Source organism: Paramisgurnus dabryanus, chromosome 3 (genome assembly GCF_030506205.2).
Source record: "Paramisgurnus dabryanus chromosome 3, PD_genome_1.1, whole genome shotgun sequence".
Classification (NCBI taxonomy): Eukaryota; Metazoa; Chordata; class Actinopteri; order Cypriniformes; family Cobitidae; genus Paramisgurnus; species Paramisgurnus dabryanus.
Window position 1 is genome coordinate 25,353,026 of NC_133339.1, and position 25,220 is coordinate 25,378,245.

A 25,220-nucleotide genomic window follows, 5' to 3' on the forward strand; every position below is an offset into this window, starting at 1 on the left:
TGAGAAAAGTCAGCATTTATAAAGGAGAGGGGGAGGCGGAAAAAAGGAAATAATAAAAAATGGGGAAAAAAACATTTTCAGGTAGATGAGAATCGAGGGAGTGCTGATTCTAGAGTTCTGGAGTACTCAAGGTGATTTCACACTTTAAAGCAGACAACTATGAATAAGTGCAGTCGGAAATAATTATGTAAAAACTGTAAAAGCTATGTCTCAGCACTATATTCCCATTGACCAGACAGTCTGTCTTCACTTAATCACAGTTTTTCTGACGTTTTATACTGTACTTTTAAAATACTGTGAATCAGATGTACACTTTATACACTGAATGCAAGAGCTACATCTCATTTGATCTATTGTCATTTGTGAAGGATAATAGCATTATACTTCAATATTTTTTAAAGTGGATACTGTAGTTCACCCAAAAATGAAAATGATGTCACTTACTCAAGTTGTTACAGACCTGTATTAATCTCTTCGCTCTGCTGAACATACAAGGAAGATATCTATAATAAGGCAGAAAATAGGAGCACCATTGACTTTGAGTAGGAAAAACAAATACTACGGATGTCAATGGGCCTCAGAAACGGTTTGGTTACAATCAAAATATCTTTCTTTGTGTTCAGCAGAACAATGAAATTTATACAGGCCTATAACAACTTGAGGGTGAAAAAATGATTTTTATTTTTGGGTGTACTATCCCTTTAATGGTGCGTTCACACCAGGCGCGGAACAGGCAACAAGCGCGAGTGTTACAAACCCACATAAATTAATTTGTTCTGATGAACACAAAGGAAGATATTTTGAGAAATCGTTTGTGGACCCCATTTACTTCCATAGTATTATTTTTTTCCTACTATGGAAGTAAATGGGGTCCACGAACGATTTCTCAAAATATCTTCCTTTGTGTTCATCAGAAGAAATAAATTTATGTGGGTTTGTAACAACATAAGAGTAAATGATGACAGAATTTTAATTTTTGGGTGAACTATCCCTTTAAGTCAATGTCTGGATCACGCAGCTTACCGCGCCATTCTCGCTTTCCGCGTGATCCGTGCAAGATGAAAAATCGGAACTTTGGCGATTTTTGCGCTGCGTTAACCAGGAGCTTGATCTAGCAGTGACGTGATTACAGGAAGCGATCTGAGGCACAAAAACAAAACAACAATGGAGGACAATCATCATCGCTACACAAGACATCTTCGTACTTTTATAGGAATTAAAAGCATCTTGTTTGAAAGAAAGTGAGGAGGTAGAACCAATTTGAGCTATATAAGCCCCTCCCATTATGCAAATTTACGCGTAAATGTCTCGAAGGACTAGAATTTCACACGCGAATGAAGCAAGTGAACTCAATGCTCAAGCGTCCAACTGCGCACGAATAGCGCGTTTTTGACGCCTCTTACGCATCTGGTGTGAACGCACAATAAGTCTTTAGCAAACTTAATTTTAAATCTTGGTTAAGCCTATCTGTGAAACCCAGGCCCAAGTCATTCTTGTGATTTTTCTACATTAAATCATACATAATGTAAAGGCCATGTCAAAGATTTTATATTAAGTTTATTGAATTAAGTTCGAAAGGAGCATGGTCATGTGATCCAACCAATCAGCGCAAAGAGGTGCCTATAAACAGCCGTCCCTCACCTTTGTCCCATAACAGTTTTTTTGCAGCATCCCATCACCTCACTCTCAGCTAGTTCATCTTTCCCAATGACAGAGGGGTACTCAGGGTTCGGGCAAAAATTCTGAACTTTGAGCCCTCCACGCAGACAGCACGCCAAATATGCTTTATTATCATATAACCCGATTGCATGTTAATCCAAAATCGTGAAATTCAAGTGAAATCAGTGACTGAAATCAAACTATGATGTTCCTAATTTGATAATTACATTTTAAGACTTCAGCCTGGATTTCACAGACAGGGTCACATAGATTTTTACGGCATTAACTTCAACTAGACGCGAACTAAACACAATATGCACAGAAAACCTAAAAATAAGGAATGTTTTTTGCACTTTTTTAGTCTAAAGACATACTATTTAAAAATACTATGGCAGTATTTAGCATCATTTCACAAGCATAATTGTTGTGAATACACGGTTTTGTAAATATCTCATATACAGTACTGTCCAGATCTGGTGGATATCTTGTGTTGAAAGACTAGTCTCAATCTAATCTGAAAAAACCTCTCAGACTGTGTTACGGTGTAAACGAAAATAAAAGTAAAACAATGACTCATCTGACCTATGAGTAAAGCTTGGTGTACCACACCACGGTAAAGCCTCTGGCATATTTAAGACACATGAGTGTGTAGCACATCCATAGGGTGTTGGTGAGCGGTCTGACAAAACCATGCTGTGCGAAATCACTTCGAATTATCACTGTTAGCATCACCAGCAGTCCCCATCACCAGAACACCTGAGGACATGCGCCCAACATTTTGCTGTGAGCGCTTGATGTCCATGCAGAATGACAAGACTAGTAAAAACTCCCTCGAATGCAAAAGCCTACATGGATGGATGCAGCCGAGCAAATCATTTACAAACAAGGCAGATTGCAGACGATGTCGAGCATGTCACTAATGCACATCAGCGAGTGATGTAAACGCTGGAAACGCAAGGTCATCGCGGCGGTTTGTTTTTTACGCTTAACCACTACAGAGCTATTGACCTAAAAAGCCATTTCTGATCTTTACATCGTCAAACATGTTTACAAACCCTTACGGTTTACCTGTGAAGAAAGCACTTAGCAGTGACTCACTTTCTACATAGGTGACGGGCGGATTTGTTTGGCGACCTATGATTTCGTTTAACACTGATTAAAACAAGCAAAGGTGTCACCGCATTTTCATACCCTAATCCTGGTTCAGCAACAGAGAGACACTGCGTCAATCTGCCCTCCGTGAAGGTAATTTCAATTATGTAAAAAATGTCAACCCAAATAACCATCCCTGCATAAGATCTACAACTAAGATACAACTGAGTGCCAGGGGTGCTGTCTAAGAGAAAGATGCAGGTGCTGAACACTAATGATTTTGAATGCTACAATCCACGGCCAATTAAGATCTTCGAATGCGTGTTTATCAACGCAAACACAGCTGGGATTAAAAACAGATTATCTTGAAATCCCTCACCACAAGGACCAGGACATACCATTACATTTCAACTGCTTTCAACAGTACTGTACTTTCAGCCAATCAGCATCTCTCTTCCTGACTAATAACTGGCTATTCTGACAGTCCTCTTTATCTACATACCATCTACAAGCAGAGATATCGATTACATTGGAAACTCTTAATAAACCAGGGCAACCAACCCGTCCACTTTTTTTTCTTAAAAGTGCACTTGCAGTTCGCCCTCTGGGACTGCACAATAAATCACCGGCTTATCGGCCAGCACTGGGTATCTTGGTTGGTACATCACATTAATGAGATTCATCACATCTCTGTGCTTTTAAACCATCATCTCACACTGCTGAAAGCCACCAGATTTTGTGAAGATGTTCTAGGCTGCATGCGGACACAGTGTCATTTCCAAACCTTTGATGGTTTAATGTATAAAGAGCAATCGAAATCAGCTTTAAACTTAGGCTTTAGGCTCCTATGATATGTAAATGCAACTGATTTATCATTTGACAGCAGTGATGTCAATGTATAACTCATGTAAAACTGAAACAAAATGATAGAAATGAAAAGATTAATTTCATTTTATTTATGTATTAATGCACAGGTTTAGTTTTTTGCAGCATTCTAGATAACCACAATTTTTTTTATTAGCCATACAGTTTTAACATTGGAAAACAGCCTACAAATGAACACGAGTCAATCATTTAAATGTGCACCAATACCCAGTTGTACACAAAATGTCACACAAATAATTTGAATGTTTCATGCGTCATTTGCATAAAATTGTATCTAATAGAAACCAAAACCAACAAAAAGAGAAATTATTTAATAGAGTCAAATAAGACAAAAAATAATGCTTAAATTACATTGGAGCAACATTTATAATTCTACAAACCCACCTAAGATATTGACTCGCTATTTCGAAAGCAATTTACTTAAAGGAATATTCCATTTTCTTAAAAGAAAAATCCAGATAATTTACTCACCACCATGTCATCCAAAATGTTGATGTCTTTCTTTGTTCAGTCGAGAAGAAATTATGTTTTTTGAGGAAAACATTGCAGGATTTTTCTCATTTTAATAGACTTTAATAGAGCCCAACATTTAATACTTAACTCAACACGTAACAGTTTTTTTTCAACTGAGTTTCAAAGGACTATAAACGATCCAAAAAAGAGGAATAAGGGTCTTATCTAGCGAAACGATTGTCATTTTTGATAAGAAAAATAAAAAATATACACTTTTACACCAAAACTTCTCGTCTAGATCAGGTCGTGATGCGTGATGTGACCCCACCGAATACGTCATGACGTCAAGAGGTCACAGAAGACGAACGCGAAACTCCGCCCCCAGTGTTTACAAATGTGTTGAAAGAGGACCGTTCCTACGTTGTTGTATGTCAACTGATACTAATTAATGTCTTTGTGTCAGTTTATTGTTTACAATGGTCCGCAAATGTGTGTTTTATATATGTAACACGTGACCTCCCTACGTCACTACGCATTTACGTTAGGTTGCGCTGGATCAGACCTAGATGAAAAGTTGTGGTTTAAAAGAGCATTTTTTTTTTCTTGTCAAAAATGACAATTGTTTCGCTAGATAAGACCCTAATGCCTCGTTTGGGATCTTTTATAGACCTTTGAAACTCCTTTGAAAAAAACTGTTAAGTGTTGAGTTAAGTATTAAATGTTGGGCTCTATTAAAGTCCATTAAAATGAGAAAAATCCTGCAATGTTTTCCTCAAAAAACATAATTTCTTCTCAACTGAACAAAGAAAGACATCAACATTTTGGATGACATGGTGGTGAGTAAATATCTGGATTTTTCTTTTAAGAAAATGGAATATTCCTTTAAGAGCTAATATGACTGAGATTATATTTCTGCCTGGTGATAGGATAAAAAGTGCAAGAAGAATTGTGATTTGGAATATTTATATAAAAATGTATATCAAAGTCAAATAAGAGGGTAAAATAATGCTTTAGGAAAGCAATAGAGTCCAATGCTATTTGAGAAAAGCAACATTTCCTTAACAGCAATCATAACTACATTCAGATTTCAATACTGTCTGGACCAAAAGTGGCAAGTGTCCCGACTGACCAGTGAATGACAAAAATTATTTGACTGACAGCAGTTAATCACGCCTATAATTTGCAGCGCTCTGTAATGTTCCTCCTTTAAGTATGGTGACGGTCCTCTGATAGCAGAGCTATTTGAATTGCCGACTTGTATTACTGAGCAAAATAGGCTATATTTGAAGGAAATTGATATAGAAATTTGAGCCTGTCTTTTTGGTATGACTATGTCATCAGACTAAACTCTTTTTTTCACCAGATACGATTTTGGTGCTTTAGACTTAAAGCTTAAGCAGCAAGGGTTCTTTGTTATGTCATAGAAAACCATTTTGGTTCCCCTAAAAATCTTCTTAAAAAAGTTCTTTAAAAAAAACATTAGTTTTTACCTTTTATAGTGTAAATAACCTTTATCCACTTCAAAGATAAAAGTGAATCATTTGGATGTTAACGGTTCTTTATGGAAACTTCGGCCAAATATAGTTATTCTGTGTCATTGGTAGCACCATTTTCAATTGCAGATTTTATTTGCCAATTATATGCCTTTTTACAAAACTAAAATGCAAAACTACTTGAAAACTCCATAAAACAGCAAAAATGCTTACCCTGTCCTTCACAACCTTTTTTCCTCCAAAAACGTGTATTTTTTAAGTTTCTCGCAGAACCACTTAAAAGTTCATCTATTAGTGCCACATTTATTTGGTGAGGAAAATAACACCATAAATCATCCGAGGCATGCAGAAACCATACAGAGCGTTTTGACATATTGTTGTGCCATGGATCTTGGCACGTTTTCTTCCATTTGTTGGCACCAAGTCATAGCCATAGTGATTCAGGCTGCATTTGTTGTAAAAACCCCATCGGCATTGAGTGGGACCATCTACGGGCTCAGCTGTTGTTTTTTGTGCATAATATTCCTCTGTGGGAAACCGCATTTTTAACCATTGACTTCAGATTGAAAATTGGTCTTTTGCCATATACTAAGCAGGGTGCACGGCACAGTCCTTTATTGCAGCTGGCCATTAAGCATTATAATTACGACTCACAATTGTGGGTTCTTGTACTCTTGTGGCTATATAGCTAACAAAACAAAAATAGAGGATTCTTAATTACCTTATTATGCTATTAGTGGTTGTTAAGCACAAAAATGCCCCCTCTGTCACGATAAACTGCTGTTTATTGAGTACAAACACTAGTTTCACATGATTTAAGGACTGCTTAATTGCCAACACTTATCACTATACTAATATATACCGTATGCTCTCATATATGCTGAGATGACATATGGAGGTTGTCATCGTAGAGTCAAACACATGACCAATATGTGTTACGATTTAAAATGAGACAGCCCTAAGGACATGCTTTGTGAATGACAAATTAGAAAGCTTTCATATCATGCCTTGGGTGAGCCACTCAGGTGAAGTATTACAAGGGTTCCCTCTTTTGTATAAGGTTAAGACCTTCTCCCAGAATGCTTCAAATAAACCACAGCCTGATTAAATCGCAGGTTATAGTCCCTCTCATAAAACAGAAACCGGGGTGTGTGTGTCCACACAAGAGCAGTGTAAATCACATCCTAAATCATAACTTATTTCACTGTGGTAAAAAGTGTTGATTTTGTCTTAAAATAAGTTTTGTTAAAAGTAACACAAAATGTGTTTTTCCAATAACACAGAGCTGTGTCTAATTAAAATAGCATAGATTGTCTTGTTTTAACACAACCATTTTTTGAGTGCATCTGTCCCACAAAATATTCTATTGAAGTAACCGCAGGCAACAAATGTACAGCTTTTCACTCTCAATTTGCAACAATGTATACATTTGTTCATATGATGAGATTCATAAAGTTTACTGCCCAAAGCAGTCATATACTGTGACTAAGCCACTTCTCCCACGTCCACACTCTATTCCCACACCATAAGGCATTGACAAAACAGCCATCAGTCCGTTTCCAAGCGAACCCCTGACAAAGACACTGAAATATCTTACTGTTTGTTGTGTCACAGTTGATTTCTCAGAGAATTATCTTCATTTGAACACAATTTCATATTTTTCTCATCTTCACCAACATGGGTGATATCACAAATAGCAACGTCAATCCCAGTGTCTAAGAAAGATGCATGCATTGATCTGCCACACAATAACCTGATACACAACTTTCCACCTGCAACTAAAGATCCAAAAATCTATTTGTATACCTCATTCCATTTATGGTTCACACAATACAGGAACAACTTATTTTTTGGTTAGACGCAAAAAAGTCGTTTATACTGTAATGGCATCAGTGCATTAGTATTGGATTATAAGAGATGGCATGAGGTATGGACCATCACTTAAAACTCAGATCTCAGAGAGAGCATGCCTGTATCCAAACACATGCCATGCAGAAAGCACCTGTCTCCCTCAAGTCCCTCAAAAACATTCCTCAACGCCGTAAAAACCTCACGCGTGCATCAAGATGCAAACACAAGCCAAGCTGTTGAGATGATCACACTAACCTGTGATGTTGCGATACGGCTCGAGCGAGTGTCGAAAGAGAAGAAAAACGCGTCGGACTGAAGCTTTAACGGCGATTTCGCGTTCAAATTCCTCCTCTAACCCCGCAAGCGCTCGTTTCCTCTCTCGTGTCTTACCTGAAGGGCATCTCCCACGACTGCGATTAGCTGCCAAGATTTCATTGTGGTCGGGCAGCGATAAAAGCAAAAGTGCCTCGTGTTTCCTTGGCGGTGGTAAACCGATCGCGCACGGAGAGAGGCGGCACGGGCAACGGAGAGCGCGCGAGTGCTAGTCAGTGGAGCGTATCCACGTGGTGCCATGTAAATGACTGCATCTGTCACTCTACACGCGCCCGTCCGGATGCCGTGCCATGGTCCTTCTCGAGTTCACACTATTAAGCTTGACTTTTAGTGTAAACAACTTTACAGAAGACTGCAGATTTTGCGCGCCTTAATGATCTACCAAGCAGCGCATCTTTAGGTATGAATTCGGTCTAAAAAGTTATATTTTGCCATTGTGGCATTTTCTCTATTGAAAAAAAAGAATACGTCACTTTATTAAATGAAATAGCCTATGTACACTGTTTATAAAAAGAGTTAAGCTTCTGTTTTGAATACAATAAAAACATCTATTGTGGAAGGTGATACAAGCCTAACAAAGAACCTTTGTTTTGTGTGATAAAACACACTTTTGGATAGTGTATCAAGTAACCTTGCTGTATTACGTACAAGCCTGTGATATGAAATGCCATTGCTCAGTAGTCACTCAATTATAAAAAACTGAATCTACAGCACGCTGCATCATATGTTTAAAATGTTGTAAACTAACAGTCGCTCCTGGTAAGTTTAGCACAAGCCTTCTATCAGACCTACCCCATCTCTGGCGTGAGGTCAGGAACTTGAAAGGTATTAGTCGACTGCAAGGTCCTTGGCAACCGTGACACCTGACAACCCAATGACAAGAAAATATCTCCCCTTTTTCTGGCGAGCAGCAGGAGGCTAGTGTAGATCAGTGTGATAGCAGTCACCACTGCAGAAATCCTGGTGACAGTCTACATAAATTGGGTTAGCAGCAGCCCCAACAGAGGCGCATCAGGCTGGGAGACTAAAGAACTTGTCATCACTGACCTCTGTGCAACTACATCCCTGCTGGTTTGAAGTGCCGTGAGACATGATGTTTAATATGTATCCCGTCCTGCACTGACATTCCAATTTCTTAACGCCACGCAATGTTTATTGGGGCGTTTATGCATGCGCTGCAAATTAAAGTTGTTCTTTTTATCATTTCGAATCATTTCTAATTCAGCCGTGTGTCATTTGAATTATTTCCCCTCATGTAAGTGCTAGAATTATGCATTGATAGCCGTGGGATGTTTATTACCTGTCAGGGATCCTTCAAGATAAAAATAAACATGTTTGGGGAGTTTACTATTTAGCATTTGAATTTCCTAAAATGGTGCACAGTTTTATACCTCCGGTGAAATGAAATGAAACGGCAGAATATAATCCCTTCATCTGTGAGCGGCTGGAGCACCTTTCTTTTTTTTGGTTGCCCTTTCCTCAAGCTGTGACGCTATTCCCTCATGCATTAAATACACGACACATTACAAAATAGGCCACCTTGTAGGGTCCTGGATGTTAAAACACAACATCCCATTTAGGTGCAAATGAGAGCAAGGGGACAGTAGGAGGACAATATCGGTGAGATGGACTAGTCCGATAGACGCAAAATTTATGGTTATTTATGGAGCTCCAAAACAATATCAGTAATGGATTACCATTCATTCGTGTTTTCTCAGGCACACCCCCATACGTTTACACAAATTAAAATTGGCACCGTGCCATTTGATCTCACATAGCATCATCCTTCCAACCTGGTCATAAATGGGATTATGCATCATGTTTATGAACACACAAATATTGTTAGTCGAAGAGTGCAACGATTACTTGCTTAATTTCCTTTTTTAATATGCTATGTTTTCTTTGTCTATTATTTTCTGGATGATGTATTGTATATATACTGTGATTGACAGATCTGTCTTTCATGCACTTAGTTTTTTATAGATGAAATCCAGCACATGTACTGTATGAGCTGGAATGCGTCAAGGACGACTCTTACGATAAGAGTGATAGAATCTAGGCTGTAGGTAGCAGAAGCAGGGCCGGTGTCTATAAATTGTCATTATTGAATGCGCTGTTCTTCATGCCTGCGTGATAAGACCGCATTAAATTAGGGGGGTGCACATTGCCAGAGAAAACTGAAAGAATGCTTTCGATTTCATTTCATCTGTTTAATTTGCTCCTATAACGCCTAACAGCTTTACCTTTGTGCTCGGGCCTTCGAATCAGTTAAGTAATAATTGTAACGTTGACATGTTGAATGATGACAAGGCAAAGCGGTCAAGGTGATCTGTGGTCACGTACGGTATATCCAGGAATAAGCTAAGAGGATTTCGTTTTCTCTTCGCGGCTTCTGGCAGGGGACCTTGTCTCATCTTTTCATTGTGTGCTCGGCTCTTTAAATCTCTACAAATTATTTATCCGCTATTCTCGTAATTACCTACTCCCGCTTTAAATAAGAGACGCTGCTTGATCTGTAAATTGCCTGATGGTGACAATAACCCATATTTGTTGGGAAAGTTCATGGGCTATGGCTTTCTATTGTAAAAAAAAAGTCAATAGAGAGATTAGCATGCACTAGAAACTCAATATATATTCAAATATGAACAGCGATGCAATTTTGACTTAGCCTTCAAGACTATTATCTTAGGATAATCTCATCAGATTCTGTTTATTGCTTTCATTTATTACTCAGCCGTCCTCACCAATTCTGTATGCGCCGTTTCATCATCTTATTTACTCGGAACAACTTTAAAAAACTTAACAATCGCCTTGCCCAGGAGAGGCCGTCTGGGCTTCATCGCCCAGAGCGGCGCCCTACCTCAAAGCCTAATTGAGCAAGATGGGTAATGGAAGTGACTTCTTTGCCTGTGAGAGAGAAAATTCCATCTTGCTACTAATCCATGACAAACTCTCAAGTTGAAAACTGTCTGACTCACCGGCGGATCGAGGTCCCGGCAAGAATTAAGATTGCAATCTGTGGCAGATGAATGCTTATCTAATTGAACTGATACTTCATGATTTAAATTAATGAGGCGACAGGCAGCGTGACAGAGGCATGGCGTTGTCGCTTTGTAGCCGCTTGGTTCGCAGCCATGTCATTTTGTTAATACGTAGATTGACGATAGTAAAACACGGGAGCAGCGCTGGGATCGAGCTGTAACTGCATCTGGTTCGATCATGCTGTGTTCTTAATGATAGGAACGCGGGAGAGCTTTCCCTCATGTGCTGGCCGGGCCATCAGTAGATGTGTCGGTTGGTGTCCTGTCTTTGTAGGACTAAACAGTCTGTAACAGTGTGAAAAGACAAACAGTCAGGCACATTTCACCATTCTATACAGCGAATATGTGTTTTTTTATTTTATTTTAAAACCAGACCACAGAGCCTCATTCATCAATATGGCAAAACACATTGCGGCACAGCTCATACTCCTACAGCCAAATCAATAAAACAATTCCACCCATCTCCTTTACATTCGTGAGTTTCACTGTGATTATCTGAAAAAGCGTTCACATTTTCTTCCATTTGTGTATAAAATGCTTTAGGCATCAGGAATGTTGAACATAATGTTGATGGATGCAATGGTCATTGACCTCTACGCTGCCACGTTGTGGGCGCTAGGGGCTCATTAGAGCTTGCAAGAAATCTCCTGCAATTCAGGAGTGGAGGCTTTTAAAGAAAACGGTCTTTTGCGTCTGTTTTCAATGCAAGCCAATAACCGTCTTAAGGTCTAAGCAGGCTGCAGCGAGAGGAGGAAAACTGAGACGGCGTGCCGGCAGTGGGCGGATATGGGCCAGGCTGCAGATCATTTAGAAGAGCTGCAGGCTTCTGGTCCGTCGCAACAGCTCGCCGCTTCGCCGTCTTCCCCACATCACCCGATCTGCCCCGATCAATCCCCGACTCCTTTTCATCCACGCAGAGCTCTCATTATCGTCTACAGAGTTTATTTCATTTAATAGAATGGCTCGGATAGTTTACATAAGAAAGAAATATCAATTGGATTCGAAGCTGTGCCTAAGATCCCCCTGTTCCACTCTTTGGTCGGCATCTGGGAATCTTTCTTATGACTGTCTTACATTTCTGTAGCTGACTTACTGACTGATTAAAGTATGTGTGTTAACACATGCAGTAACCTGGCTATAAATAAACAGAACATATATTACGAATAGAATAATTTTTTATTGTCCACCGGGGTGGAAATTTTTCTTTTGCTCACCAAAACATACAAGACAACAAACATACAGACAACATTTCAAACATGGTAAAAGAAACTAAAACATTATTAATTAAGATACAATGTAAAATATCATGATGGAAATAAATATAAGATAACTCATTTATTGTTGTCACTTAGTTTGGTTAAGAATACTAATGGCATTTAGGATAAAATATTTTTTTACCGAGAGGCACTCTTGAAGCGCCTCCCAGACTTCAGAAATTAGTTTTTGTTTATATGTTGTCTTGTGAGTTTTGAGAACATTTATATAAAAAAATGATTTAACATTATCCCATATTCAGAGGTGTAAAGTACTTGAGTAATTTTACTTGATTACTGTACTTAAGTATTATTTTTGGGGATTTTTACTTTACTTGAGTAAAATTTAAAATCAGTACTTTTACTTTTACTTAATTACATTTTTTAAGGAAAAAAAACTACTTTTTACTCCTTACAATTTTATTTACAGTCAAAAAGTACTTATTTTTTAGAGATCACTTTATTCTATTTTCCCGTACTCTTACCAAACCAATTTAATTGTGCTGACGGCCAGTTTAATTTAAATGTTATTTATTTTCCTTGGCCGAGATACAGTGTGCCACTTCCTGAAATTCATACGGTCGTAGCTCAGGCACCTTAAGTCCGGGTGTTCGCCCTTCGGGTCCCTTATCCTACCCGAGAGGGCCTTTTTTAACGAGCCAACCCCCGACACTCTAACCCTTTCTGTGGCCGACGGTCTCCTGAATTTCAAACGTCCATGGCTCGGTCGCTTTAAGTCCTAGGCATTCCCCCTTGGCGTCCCTTATCCTACCTAAGAGGGCCTTTCCAACGAGCCAACCCTGACGCTCTAACCCTTTCCCCGGCTGAGATACAGCGGTCATTCCCCTGATTTTCCCACGACCATAGCATGGATGCCTTTGGGTCGCTTATACCCGAGGGGACTTAAGGTGCCCGAGCTACAGCCGTGGAAAAAATCGGGGAAAGGACCACCGTATCTCAGCTGGGGAAAGGGCTAGAGACTCGTGGGTGGCTTGTTGGATAGGCCCTCTTGGGTGGGATAAGGGACCCGAAGGGCGAACGCCCTGGACTTAAGGTGCCTGAGCTAAGGCCAAGGAAAAATCCGGGAAGGGTTGAACATATCTCGGCCCGAGAAAGGGCTAGAGACTCGCGAGTGGGCTCGTCGGATGAAGATTTTTTTGCTTCTTTGAAACCGACAACACATTAAGCCAGCAAAGAGTTGGATGGATATCTGGCCTGAGTTTCAGACACCAGGAAGTCTCTGCTCACGTTCCCTGCTATTTGTAGCCTCTCTATGAAGACCTTGTTCACACTGTCAGTCCAAATCTGATTTTGTTGCATGTCTGACTGGACAGACTCACTGTCCACATTGTGTATCACAACTGTTTAGATCCGATCTGTGTGTCCTGTAGGGTTTTGCAATTTTCTGGATTATCTGCACTGTTTCTATGGCAATGACGTCACACTGGCACAACATTCGTGTTTACATTTTACGTGACGCAACAGCATGACGTAACCGAAAAGCTACAAAAATATGATCAGAGCGGTCAGACTTAAATGTATTTCTGGAAATGTGATTTGAAAAGTATTTCAAACCACCTCTGGATATAGCTTGAAGCAGAAAAGAAAAAAACAGATTTCATGTGGTTTTTAGCCGTTCACACGTTCTAAATGTGATTGGGTTTCAATCGAATATGCACCAAAATCAGATTTGGACTGACAGTGTGAACAAGAACTAATAACTCTTTCTGCACTGGCTGCCTGTGAGATGCTTTATACTCAATTTTGAAAATCCGCTTCTGCTTTAGTTAAATTCGTGGTTTCAAAACTTTGAGTAGCATGTTGCATACTGAAATTAGGTTGTTTTATAGTTTGATAATGAAATACAATTAAATACAAACAGTTGTAAAGCAGGATAAAACCCTGTATGTGTTTCATTCACTTCATGTTTTTAGAGATTAAAAGCTTAAACAAGAATCTCTAGTTTAAATTTTTCCTGTTACTTTTACTTTTTTAATACTCAAGTACAATTTTAATGTGGTACTTTTTACTTTTACTCAAGTATGATTCTGGCCAGATACTTTTACTTTTAATTGAGTAAAATTTACACTCAGTACTTGTACTTTCACTTGAGTAACATTTTTGAGTACTTTTTACACCTCTGCCCATATTATTCGACGGGTCTGTATCCCATATTATACCACAGTGGTATAAGCGGAATAATTGATTCTGTTCCTTTTAATTATTTGAAAATAACGCGATTTTACCACCTTTGGTGTGCATTATTTTTTTTATAATGGCCCAAACTGTTCTGTTTAAGTTCATTTCTTTATACACACAATGCAAAATTGTGAAAAGTAACACAAATAGCTGAGTTATTTTTAATGGGTAAATATTGGACATGCTGGGTTAAAAATCACCCAATGTTGGGTTGTTGTTATTGTTGTTGTTAGCAACTATGGGTTATAATAACCCAGCAGTTGGTTAAAAACGACTCTGCATTGGGTCAATTTTAACCCAGCATTGTGTTCTGTCCAATATTTACCCAACACTCCTTAAAAATATCCCAGCCATTTTTTGAGTGTTGCTTTTCACAATTTTGCATTGTTGCAAAGCAGATTTACAGTAAATATATATTAGTATAGACGGTTTCAGCAGTAACAACATAAACAAGCAGCTGTCGCGGTCCGCACGTAACTTCCAGTAAACTTCGCTAATAATAAATAACAACAAAAAGTACTTTAAACGTAGTTTATTTATATAACAAGCAAAAAACAACACATTGATTACATAGGAGACCAAAACATTTGTTATTTTCGACGAGGAATTTGTTCAAGAGATCAGTTTAGCAACTAGTCAGACCATTAAAAAAACGAAACCGGAGGTAAAGTTCGGATCCAGACGTGTATCACATGTGTCCGATGAAACCGTCTATAGACAGTATAAAGACATAAGAATAAATAAACATATTCTGAAAATAAGTGAACCTGTCTGTGAAAGCCAGGCTCATAATCTAAGTTTCAGATTAGGGGCATCAAAAGTTTGATTTTACTCATTGATTTCACATTGATTTCAGTCTTTGACTGCCTGATCTTATTTTGTACATATTTTACACATGAATTCATACAAAGTTAATCGTGCAAAAATGTACGATTATAAAAAACAAATATATAGCACAATCCCACCCCTAACCCTGCCCCTAACTCCAACGTCACAGGGGACAAGGGAAATTGGACAAAAATGTATAAATGCGGTTGTTTAAATTAATACGAATTAGCCACCTCGTATGTGCGAATTGCCATTAGATAGCATTGTCTTTTTGACATGACCAAAAAAACAATACTGGTGTGCCTTTTGAGACAAAGATATGTCAGTAAAAGATGTTTTCAAATTAACCCTGGAGAACCCAAGAACCCTTTTCTTAGCATTAATTTACATTGGCCAAATTTGACCTGTGGGTTCTCCAAGGTTAAGGCACCTCAAACATACATTTTAGTGTGTGACTAGTATAAGCCCATCTGAGAAACCAGACAGAATGTTTTTACAGAATGTTCTTTACATTATGTTGGATGATTTTATGCAAAAAAACAGCTAATCTAACAAAAACTTTAGCTGTGTTTTCACAAACATTGTCATTATAGAAAACATTGTGGTATTGCAATTTTTCCCAAAAGATGTACATTGGCGATATTTAATTTTCAGGAAAATTTCGCTTTCTGAATAGAACAATTGTACCTGGTGAAAAAAATATTTGAATTCTGACTTTATTCTCAGAATTCTGAGATTAAAGTCAGAATTCTGAGATTAAAGTCAGAATTCTAAGAATAAAGTCAGAATTCTGAGAATAAAGTCAGAATTCAAATATTTTTTTCACCAGTGGCCCTAATCCTCTTCCGTACAATTGAATAGCATATTTAAATCTTTATTAAATATTTATTACAAAACAATTTAAATACATGTGTAAATAAAAGCATTTTATTTTAAATAGAGTGGGATACAGGGAGCCACATTAAGAGTTAGCAGCCGTATTGATTACAATGGGAATCTTAACATTTCATTTTGCAATCTACTTTGTTTCAAGTTGGTGGATTATCAAAAAAACTTTACCATTAGTCTGTGAATGTTTTCCACCAACCGCAGTTCTAGACTGAAGAGCAGCACCCTGTTGGTGGACAAAGGGGGCAAAAAGACAGGAGAAGATCAGGGAAGTGTAAACTTTAGGATGTCAAATGTCCTTTTAATACACCCCTCAATAATCTAGCACAATCCCATATGCCATTAAAATACAAGCGTTAGTAACAGCAAAGCAGGGGGACACAATATTACTTTCTTAAATTATGTATAGTCTGTAATACATACACCGTGATAAACAACCTTCATGAAATATTTAACTCGCTCCCCTGCCATCCTCCCTCATCCTCCACATTCATATGAGTTTTCACTTTAATAGTACAGCGGAGGCCACATAATAACCTTTGTCATCAGAAGCATGCTGCGCTGTACGTTTGCCACAGAACGAAGGGAAAATAGGAAAGGGGAAAACGCGGTGCTAAATGTTTGCTTCAAAATTCATAAAGCGCATTACTGGGTGAGATGGAGCGTGAAAGGTTTCTATCGAGTGAACACACATGCAGGGTACACACTGGCTCTGAGCATATACAGGCCTGGCTGCTGTTTCCTACCCTCATTTAATTGCACGTTTCCATGGTTACTGCCACACTTGGAAAAAAGACGACATACAAAAACAACAACAACAACAACAGGAAAACAAGCAATAAACTAAAAATATTATCATGTGAATGATCATAAGGCGCTGGCAAAATATAAGCTCAATATTTATTTTCACTCCGTGCTATTTATTTTGCGCCATGCTATAAAACGAAATCCTTTGAAAATCTAAGTCAAAATGCTCATGTCTTTGAAAACTTTGCTTAGTCACCTAGGAGACTAGCTATATTTTTAGTCACGTCGCCTCTGGTGTTTTGCAAACATATTTCGTCCTTTGTAGCGGATTTCTTATTCGGAAAGTGCAGCAGGTTGAGGTAATTTAAGTCTGTCGGAGTCAGGCTCGGACACATTTACATATGAAGCATGTGACCGAGAGCGTGCCCTGAGTATATTCGTTCAGCCAACGCTCAAGAGTTCACACTTAAATGATGCAACCTTCAGTGCAATACAGTACATATCCAATCACTGTGAACTACGCCGAACCCATTTCAGGCCCTCCCGGTTGACGTGAGAGCAAGAGACGTTCATGCACAACTGTGCATTTTTTCTACCGGGAACATATCAAATGAATATCCACCTGCGAAAATGGAGAACGCCAGTATGAATTCAGAGCAGAAATAGCATGCGTTCACCTTGGCTTCGTGCTGTCACGCCGCGTATGTCAGTCATGTGATGAGCACAATGCCATCGGTTCGGGCCTGGATATGCTGACTAAAGAAGAAGAGATAAACTTTGATTTTTCACCCAGATTAAATGAATCCTTCACGGCGCACAGCTGAGCTCTTCCGCAAGCCTTCGGATAGTTTACTCGATCAAGTGCGACCCTCATAACATAATGTCAGAAACAATGCCCGCGTCACAAAGCTACCATCTGCCAGTTAGTTTGCAGCAATCTGCAGGAAGAATGACTAATGTGAGAATGGAGGGTTTCAACGCACAAATATAAATGAGAAGTACAAAACAAAAATCTGTCAAATGACATATCACTTTTTCGGGAAAATGGTTTCACATCCCTGGCTGTTATTGAGGATAATCATTTGAAATATTATGATTTAATTGCTCACACTAATACAAATACTGACCTCAATTTCATTCTGCTCAAAACAGCACAAGGAAATGTCTATCATGCAGAAATTGAAAAACATGTCACATTTGCGTGGAGTTTTTGGTGGGGTAGTTAACCCCCCAACCCCCTTTCTTCATAAAGTGAAAGTGAATGTGGACAAGGACCTGTCAAGGTCAGATAAGAACAAAATGGAAGCATTAAAGAAGTCCATATGACTTGTGTGCTACATTCCATGCTTTGAAGTCATACGACACCTTGAAAATATGAAGAATGGACTGAAAGAATTTCCTTAGAAATCTCGCTTGATAGCCATGATCACCATTTACTTTTACTGTAGGAAAAATATGATGATATTTTGATATTTTGACGCCTGCACGATGTGGCCCGTTACTTCCGGTTTGTGTTTATTTATCAGTCTGACTAGTGGCTAAACTGACCTCTGAAACGAATGCCTTGTTGAATATAAAAATGTTTTTGTTACCTAAAATTGAACACTGTTAAAAAATTCTGTAGAAATTACAGTATTATTGGCAGCTGTTGCCAGTAACTTACTGTAGACTTAAATGTATGTAATTATCTTGCAAGAGTTTATTTGAAGTTAAATGAACATTAAACATTAACAAGTCTTTACATAATATAATTATAAAATAACAAAGCATTTTGGAAACCAAAATCTAAAGAAAAAAACAGAAATAGGTTGATGAGGATTTCTGGTTCCCGAAATGCTTTGCATGAGGCTGTTATTTTATAGTTTTATTATGTAAAGACAAAGACTTGTTAAAGTGCACCTATCTATGTCATTGCTAAAAAACAACGCTATTTTGTGTATTTGGTATAATAATATGCGTTTGCGTGGTTAATGGTTAAAAAAAACATTATTTTCCACATACCGTATATTCCAGATTTCGCTCTCTTCCTGAAACGCACAGATTTAAAAAGCTCTAAGTACAGAGTACAAAGCTTCATTACTTGAGTAAAAGTACAGATACCCCTTGCTAAATTTTACTCATGTACAAGTAAAAGTACTACAGTCAGATGTCTACTTAAGTAAAAGTACTGAAGTAGCCTACTTGTTTTTAAAATTACTTGAGTATCAAGAGTACAAGAGTACATTTTCTAAATATTGCATTACTACTGCCACACTTTGAACCATGTGAGATGATTGACAGCTGTACAGCAAATGATAGAGCTCTGAGGTAAACACAGCAAACACATGAAGCGAAAACTATCATTAACTTGAAAATTGAAATAGTCTGGCGAGGTGAGGCCACGGGTTAGCACATTGGCACAATGGACCTGCTGCGTCTTCATCCATTGTTTTGTCCATGGTTTCATCTCTTATCTAAATCTGACCATGGTGACTTTGGCGGAAAGCTGAAGGTGATTGCTGACAGAGGTGGGCACAAATACATCAAAAACTATTTTGTTACAAATTACATAAAAAACAAATACTGATGTGAAAAATGTGTTGAAAATACAAAAATACTCCAACAATAATATGCGTGCAAAATTATTGAAAAACAATAGGATTGATAATTATTTTATACAAAATCTGACGGAATATCTATATTTTCATATGTAATATGTTTAAAAACGTGTAAAAACTGCAGATGGATGTTATATTGTGAACACTTGCTTAGCATGGAGATTTCAGTGGACGACAGATGCACTGTTTTATAATAGGAAGGTATGATGTCCTTTTATGATCAACACAAGTGCATTGATCTCATAAGGCACAATTATTTTCTCCATTCAGTGTGCAATATGTGTGTGTAGACTGTATATTTTGTATAAAACACTTTAATGCCGTTTTTAAAGGGAGCAGCGACACCACTTCTCCTGTGTTCAAAACTCATTCACTTCTTGGAGAGAGCCCTGTCCACAGGGTGTCACGTGATTTTCGTGCATCTAACCTGGACACTGCCATAGCCAACATTAGATCGAAAATATGGCAAAATCATTTACTAAAATTATGGCAAAATCAAGCAAGTATTTAAGTATTTTAAATACTTTAAATACACTCCCTCAAAATATTTTGTTACAAACTACATTTTATTTTTTCCACACCTGCAAAATACAAATTACAAAATACACTAAAGTAATTAAATACGTATTTAAAATACATTTAATTGAAATACTGCCCATGTCGGATTGCTGATAGGCTGTCCCAATCAGTGGCCCCTGCACAAACCAATCAGGTTTGAGAAAAGGGAAACAACAAATCGAGGGTTTCCGAGATTTTCCTATCTTTTTTTTAGAAGAAACGTGTACTTACAGTTATGAATAGAAATGTAGTGGAGTGAAGAGTACAATATTTGCCACTCAAATGTATTTGAGTAAAGTCATGAGTACTCCTCAAAAATGATACAGATCCCTCAAAATTGTACTTAAGTACTGTACTCAAGTAGGCCATTCGTGCCAGTTCCGCCGGAGACGTCCCGAACATGTTTTCGGGTGCGTTCTCCGGAAGTCGTGTTGGTCGACCGCATACGTCATCAAGGTTTAATATTTCGGGTTCAATTTCAGAAAAGCAACCGTTACATTTCCAGGTTGTATTTCTTAAAAGAACTCAATCTTAATTTTCTAATGTGTTTTAACTGAAATGTGAAAACCTCGATGACGTATGCGGTCGAGCAACGTGACTTCCGGAGAACGCACCTGAAAACATGTTTGGAAAACTCTCTATTCCACAAACAAAAGACTTTCATACAGGTCTGGAACAACATGGGATTAAGTACATTTTCATGTTTCGGTGAACCTCTTTCTTTAATACTTCAAGTCAAGGTCAGTATACCTAGAGTCTGTAACTCAATAATTTGTAGGCTAAGATATAATCAGAGAGAGACAAGTAGTTGTTAGTGGTCCGGGCACCCTGAAGAATGAGTCAATCCATCCGGTGACAGAACAATTCCACAAGCGAAGATCAGCCTTTCTCTCTTACCAAGATGACAGACAACAGCTCTTGATTGGCCATTGAGTAAGATGAGTCCCAAGGAGCTGAAAGATAAAGTGATATAAGTGCCATACGTATTTTGTATGAAATAGGTTTTCACATTTCCAGGTTGTTATCAGAAAAGCTTGTCATCATACTCTTCTTCTTAAAGATTACAGTAATGGAGGAAAATTGCGACATAATTAAAGCCTTATTTTGTAGTCCCCATGTGCAATAAAATAAATATAATCTTATTGCAAAATGTGGTTTTACCTCTGATCGATAAATCTCAACATCTACAAAAGATGCCGCGAGCCTCCATTTCAGAGATATATTTAGAAAGCATCATGTATACTTTTCCTGGATGTAATGAACCAACCCGCGCACGTCGTCGAATGTATACCCCAAGTGCATTGCCATTTTAAATTTACTGAAAACGTTTTGACCCTGAAAAAACTGCTTGCATACGTTTGCTCCTCCAGGAACAAAATCAATTGGGTGAGTGACCTCCTTTGTCACAAGGTGCATGTTTATTTGTTTCTTTTTCCAACAGTCAACATGCTCTTATTCGCCATGATCAAGGTCACTCTCCTCTATTTATTTTGCATTACCAAACCAATGCCACAAAATCCCTTTCGCTGTCCGATTCCTTCCACTGATACGCAATGACCCCCGTGGCAAATACGACTGCAGCGAGGGACCAAATTGCCCAGCAGACTTAAACTCGGTAAATACCTAAATTGCAATGGACAGATTGGGCATCAGTCCTCACCGGACACATTTAACCATAGAGGTCCAAACCAGGGGCGTAGCCAGTAATGGGCCAGGGCGGCACTGGCCCGCCCACATAACTCCCTGGCCCGCCCAGGCAAGTTTAACCAAAATACATTTTTAGTTTATTTTTTATTATTCAAATGTATTTAATAAAATATATTAACATAAACCGGCTTTATTATTGACTGGTGTGTGTTTAATTTGCTTTCTAAATAAAATGGAATTGTTGAAGCAAGTTGTAGGAAGCTTCCGAAACGTAATTGGTTGCTTGGTTGCTAGGAGTTCTGATAGATAGACTCTGTGGGGGGCGGCGGTCGGCGGGCTCTGGCAGTCTGCCAGCTAACTTTGCTAACTGCTTTTTTAGCTAATATTAACATTGCCACAATAATGGCTAAAGTTTCTTTAATGTGTTATTTAAAAAAGCAAGATTTGATGAAGATACGCGCCACTGCCTCCATCTACCAAGTCTTACCAGCCCAGTTCTTCAGACGCTGGTGGCGCCAGCTGCCGCTTGCTCTCTGGCGGCAGTTCCAGTGCTCTCTCCCGGTCAGTCTGACACAGGTTACCCGCCGATCTAACTGCAATTGATGAACCACCTTTACAACCCAATTTGCATCCATGAGTTACTACCCGCCTCAACAACCTTTTGTTTTTTAAAAAAGAACTCTGTGACTCTTTGGACTATAATGAAATGAGATCATTTCTGTTTTCAACATCAAACCCAGGCGTTTGCGTCTTTTGTAGAATGAAAACAACAAAGGTAGGCATGCTGTTTAACTAATTTCCTTATTTTTGCTCGTGAAGTGATTTAACTAAGTGGTGTGTTGTGTATAGATGTATGCCAGCCTTATAGGTTAAACTTACATTGTTTAATTTAAATGAGTTGCTATTTTTGGCACAAAAGCTTAATTTCCAACAGGCTGATTGCACTGTATATGGTTGATTTAACATAACTTAGGCAGTGTGTTGTTATCAGTGTTGGGAGTAACGCATTACAAAATATAATATATTACAGTAATATATTAGTTTTTGCTGTAACGCAGTAATATAACGCATTACTAATAAAATTTTGGTAATATTTTACTCGTTACAGTCTTAGTAACGAGCGCGTTACAACAATGCATTTCAAAAATAGACGTGTTATTTTATTTTTTTTATTTTTGACTAATGCGTGCGACCAGCATCCACACAGGAAAAAGCTGCGGGTAAAATATGTCTGCGTCCCAAACAGCATACTTCCATACTATATAGTAGGCGAAAAGCACTACTTCTCGTACTCTTTGCCTACTATATAGTATGGAAGTAGGCGGTTTGGGACGCAGCGTATGTCTGTTTCCAGGTGCTGTATGCAGCATGTTCATTCTTACTTTAATTTTGTATTTGACGCGTTTCTTAAAGAGCCGAATCTGGGAAGTCCGCGGCTGTATAATGCTGCCTTCACGTGCTATCGTAATTATGGTAAATACCAAAATCCCACTTGGAAAATGCACATGAACACCCCTCATGTGGTATTTTCCACTGGGCAACTCGTAAAATATTTTGATGCCCGAGTTGCCGAGATGAGATTACCTTTGACCTTTTCAAAATGGCGGAGAGCAGCAGCAACGTTGTGAATGGTTAAATGACAACAAAAGCAATGGTAAATACCAGTTCACAAATGGAAAATGCACTTGAACGCAGCAAACTGGTAAATTCTAGTTCACAAATGGAAAATGCACTTGAACGCAGCAAACTGGTAAATTCTAGTTCACAAATGGAAAATGCACTTGAACACAACACGCTGGTACATACCAGTTCACAAATGGAAAATATCATCTTTCCCATAGCACGTGAAGGCAGCATAAGCATTGACTAAAGTGGTCGCAATCAGGTCCGGTAGCGCCGCACACGCAAAATTCTGCGAATGAGAGCACTAAGTAAAAGCAACAGAAAGTTTCTATCGGTCTCCTGTCCCGCTTGAACCTCAGAAGTAAAGAGACTTTTAGAAATCTTGCCAGTAAAATCCATTTCACCACACCAGCAATGACAAGGTAAGCTACCGTTGCTATGGTTACAGTCCATATACATAATAGATTGCTAGGCTATTCCTATGCTATCTACAGTTTTATTACAAACAGCAACCTAAACTACAACATAACATTAATGTAGACTTAAACATGGTTATTTAAATAGTACATTTAAACATCACTGGTTAAAGTTTTTACCAGCCTTTCTATGGGAGCCTATATTCATTGTTTGGCAAAAAGCAGTGTTCCTCTGTTTGTCTTTGTTTTATATGTTAGTCTACATGTAATCCTTATATTGTACTGAAATGAGCTGTATTCCTTGAGGTCTGATCCTCCAATAGCACTTTTTGATAAGTTGTGTCAACCCAATGCATGCCAGGTTTGTGCTGTGAATCTGAATTAAAAGTGAATTAAAGAATAGAAATGAAAAGAGGTTGCGTGTCTTGCCATGTTATTAGTCTATACTTTGCATTACAGTGGGCTCTAGCTTTATTGTGTTTGGTATGTGTACCATCATTTACCAGACTTTTACCAGATCATTTGTCCATGTTTATGACTCTGACAGTCATTGTTACTGTGTTTTGCCATAAGTCTTCACTGTGCCTATTCAAAGCTCGAGGGCCAACACATAACTTCTAGATTTATAAGCATCAATAAACTACATTTTAACATTTTATAATGCCTAGTCATACTTCTGTTATTTTGATGAAAGTAACTCAAAAGTAACGCAAAAGTAGTGTAACTCATTACAGTTCAGAGTCAGTAATATTGTAATGTAACTAATTACTTTCAAAGGACAGTAATTTGTAATATATAATGTATTACACTTTGGAAGTAACTTGCCCAACACTGGTTGTTATTTATTTCAAACCATGCTCTGCTGAGAGTTTTCGTCATTTCAATTTATTTTTAGCCTACTTTATTTCAGGTGAACTGTTTTTGCCTGGTTTGTTCAGCCTTTATTGAGCTCTGTTGGTTGAACATGTTTAGACAGTGTTTTATTATTGACTTTGCCAAAAATTGAAAAGTAAAGATGTCACTGTTTTTGCAGTTTGTCTATTGTTTTTTTCCACTCTAAGGTTTAATTATTATTTAAGTAATTTTATTCTGATAAACTATAGGCCCACTCACTTTTGCTCCGGCCCGCCCAAAATACAATTTCTGCCTACGCCCCTGGTCCAAACTAGTGGGTCCCAGAAGATCCCGTGCCCTTCAGAGCGTGGGACTTATCGGGTACGCCTGTGAGACCCTGATAAGACCAAAAAGCACGTTGAAGGAAGGTTCCATTCATCCTCGCAGTCTCAAGTCTTTATCACGTCCTGTCCCTATCCTCTGTCAATATTATCCAAACGTGCCACTGCTTGACCGTACCAAACAAATTATTGGCATCAAGGCAAACAGCAGTCGAAGTGAGTCAAAGGGGTGGAGTGTTTCGATGGCACGAGCGGCCGCTGGATCTTTGTCGCCAGAGAAAATCTTACGGGGGGAATACTGATGAGGGTGTGATTGAGCTAGAAGTGGACAAGTGATGTCACTGATGAGGCTATTGCACACAGCTGGAAATGACAGCAGGAACACCAGCTCAGTCTGGCTCGAACCGTCTCCCGCTGCTCACCTCTCACACCACACAAAACCATCTGAGCTCAAGCCGACAAAATCTCTGGAGGTTGCACGC

At 38.5% G+C, this 25,220-nt stretch overlaps 1 protein-coding gene across 7 annotated transcripts in view; it reads right to left on the reverse strand.

Annotated features, from left to right (window-relative positions):
- Positions 1 to 8,704, reverse strand: part of rbfox1 (RNA binding fox-1 homolog 1) — a 273,311-nt gene extending 264,607 nt beyond the window's left edge. Inside the window, exon 1 of one of the 7 annotated variants that reach the window (XR_012336356.1) lies at positions 7,824 to 8,012. Coding sequence is in view for 3 of the 7 variants with exons in the window: in XM_073813926.1 (XP_073670027.1) it covers positions 7,824 to 8,006 (183 nt within the window). In the remaining 4 variants the exon portion in view is untranslated. Of the gene's footprint in view, positions 1 to 7,688; positions 8,013 to 8,558 lie in introns of those variants that run through there. The other 6 variants (XM_073813933.1, XM_073813926.1, XM_073813924.1 and 3 more) reach the window with 6 other exon arrangements.
- Between the last annotated feature and the right edge of the window lie 16,516 nt (positions 8,705 to 25,220).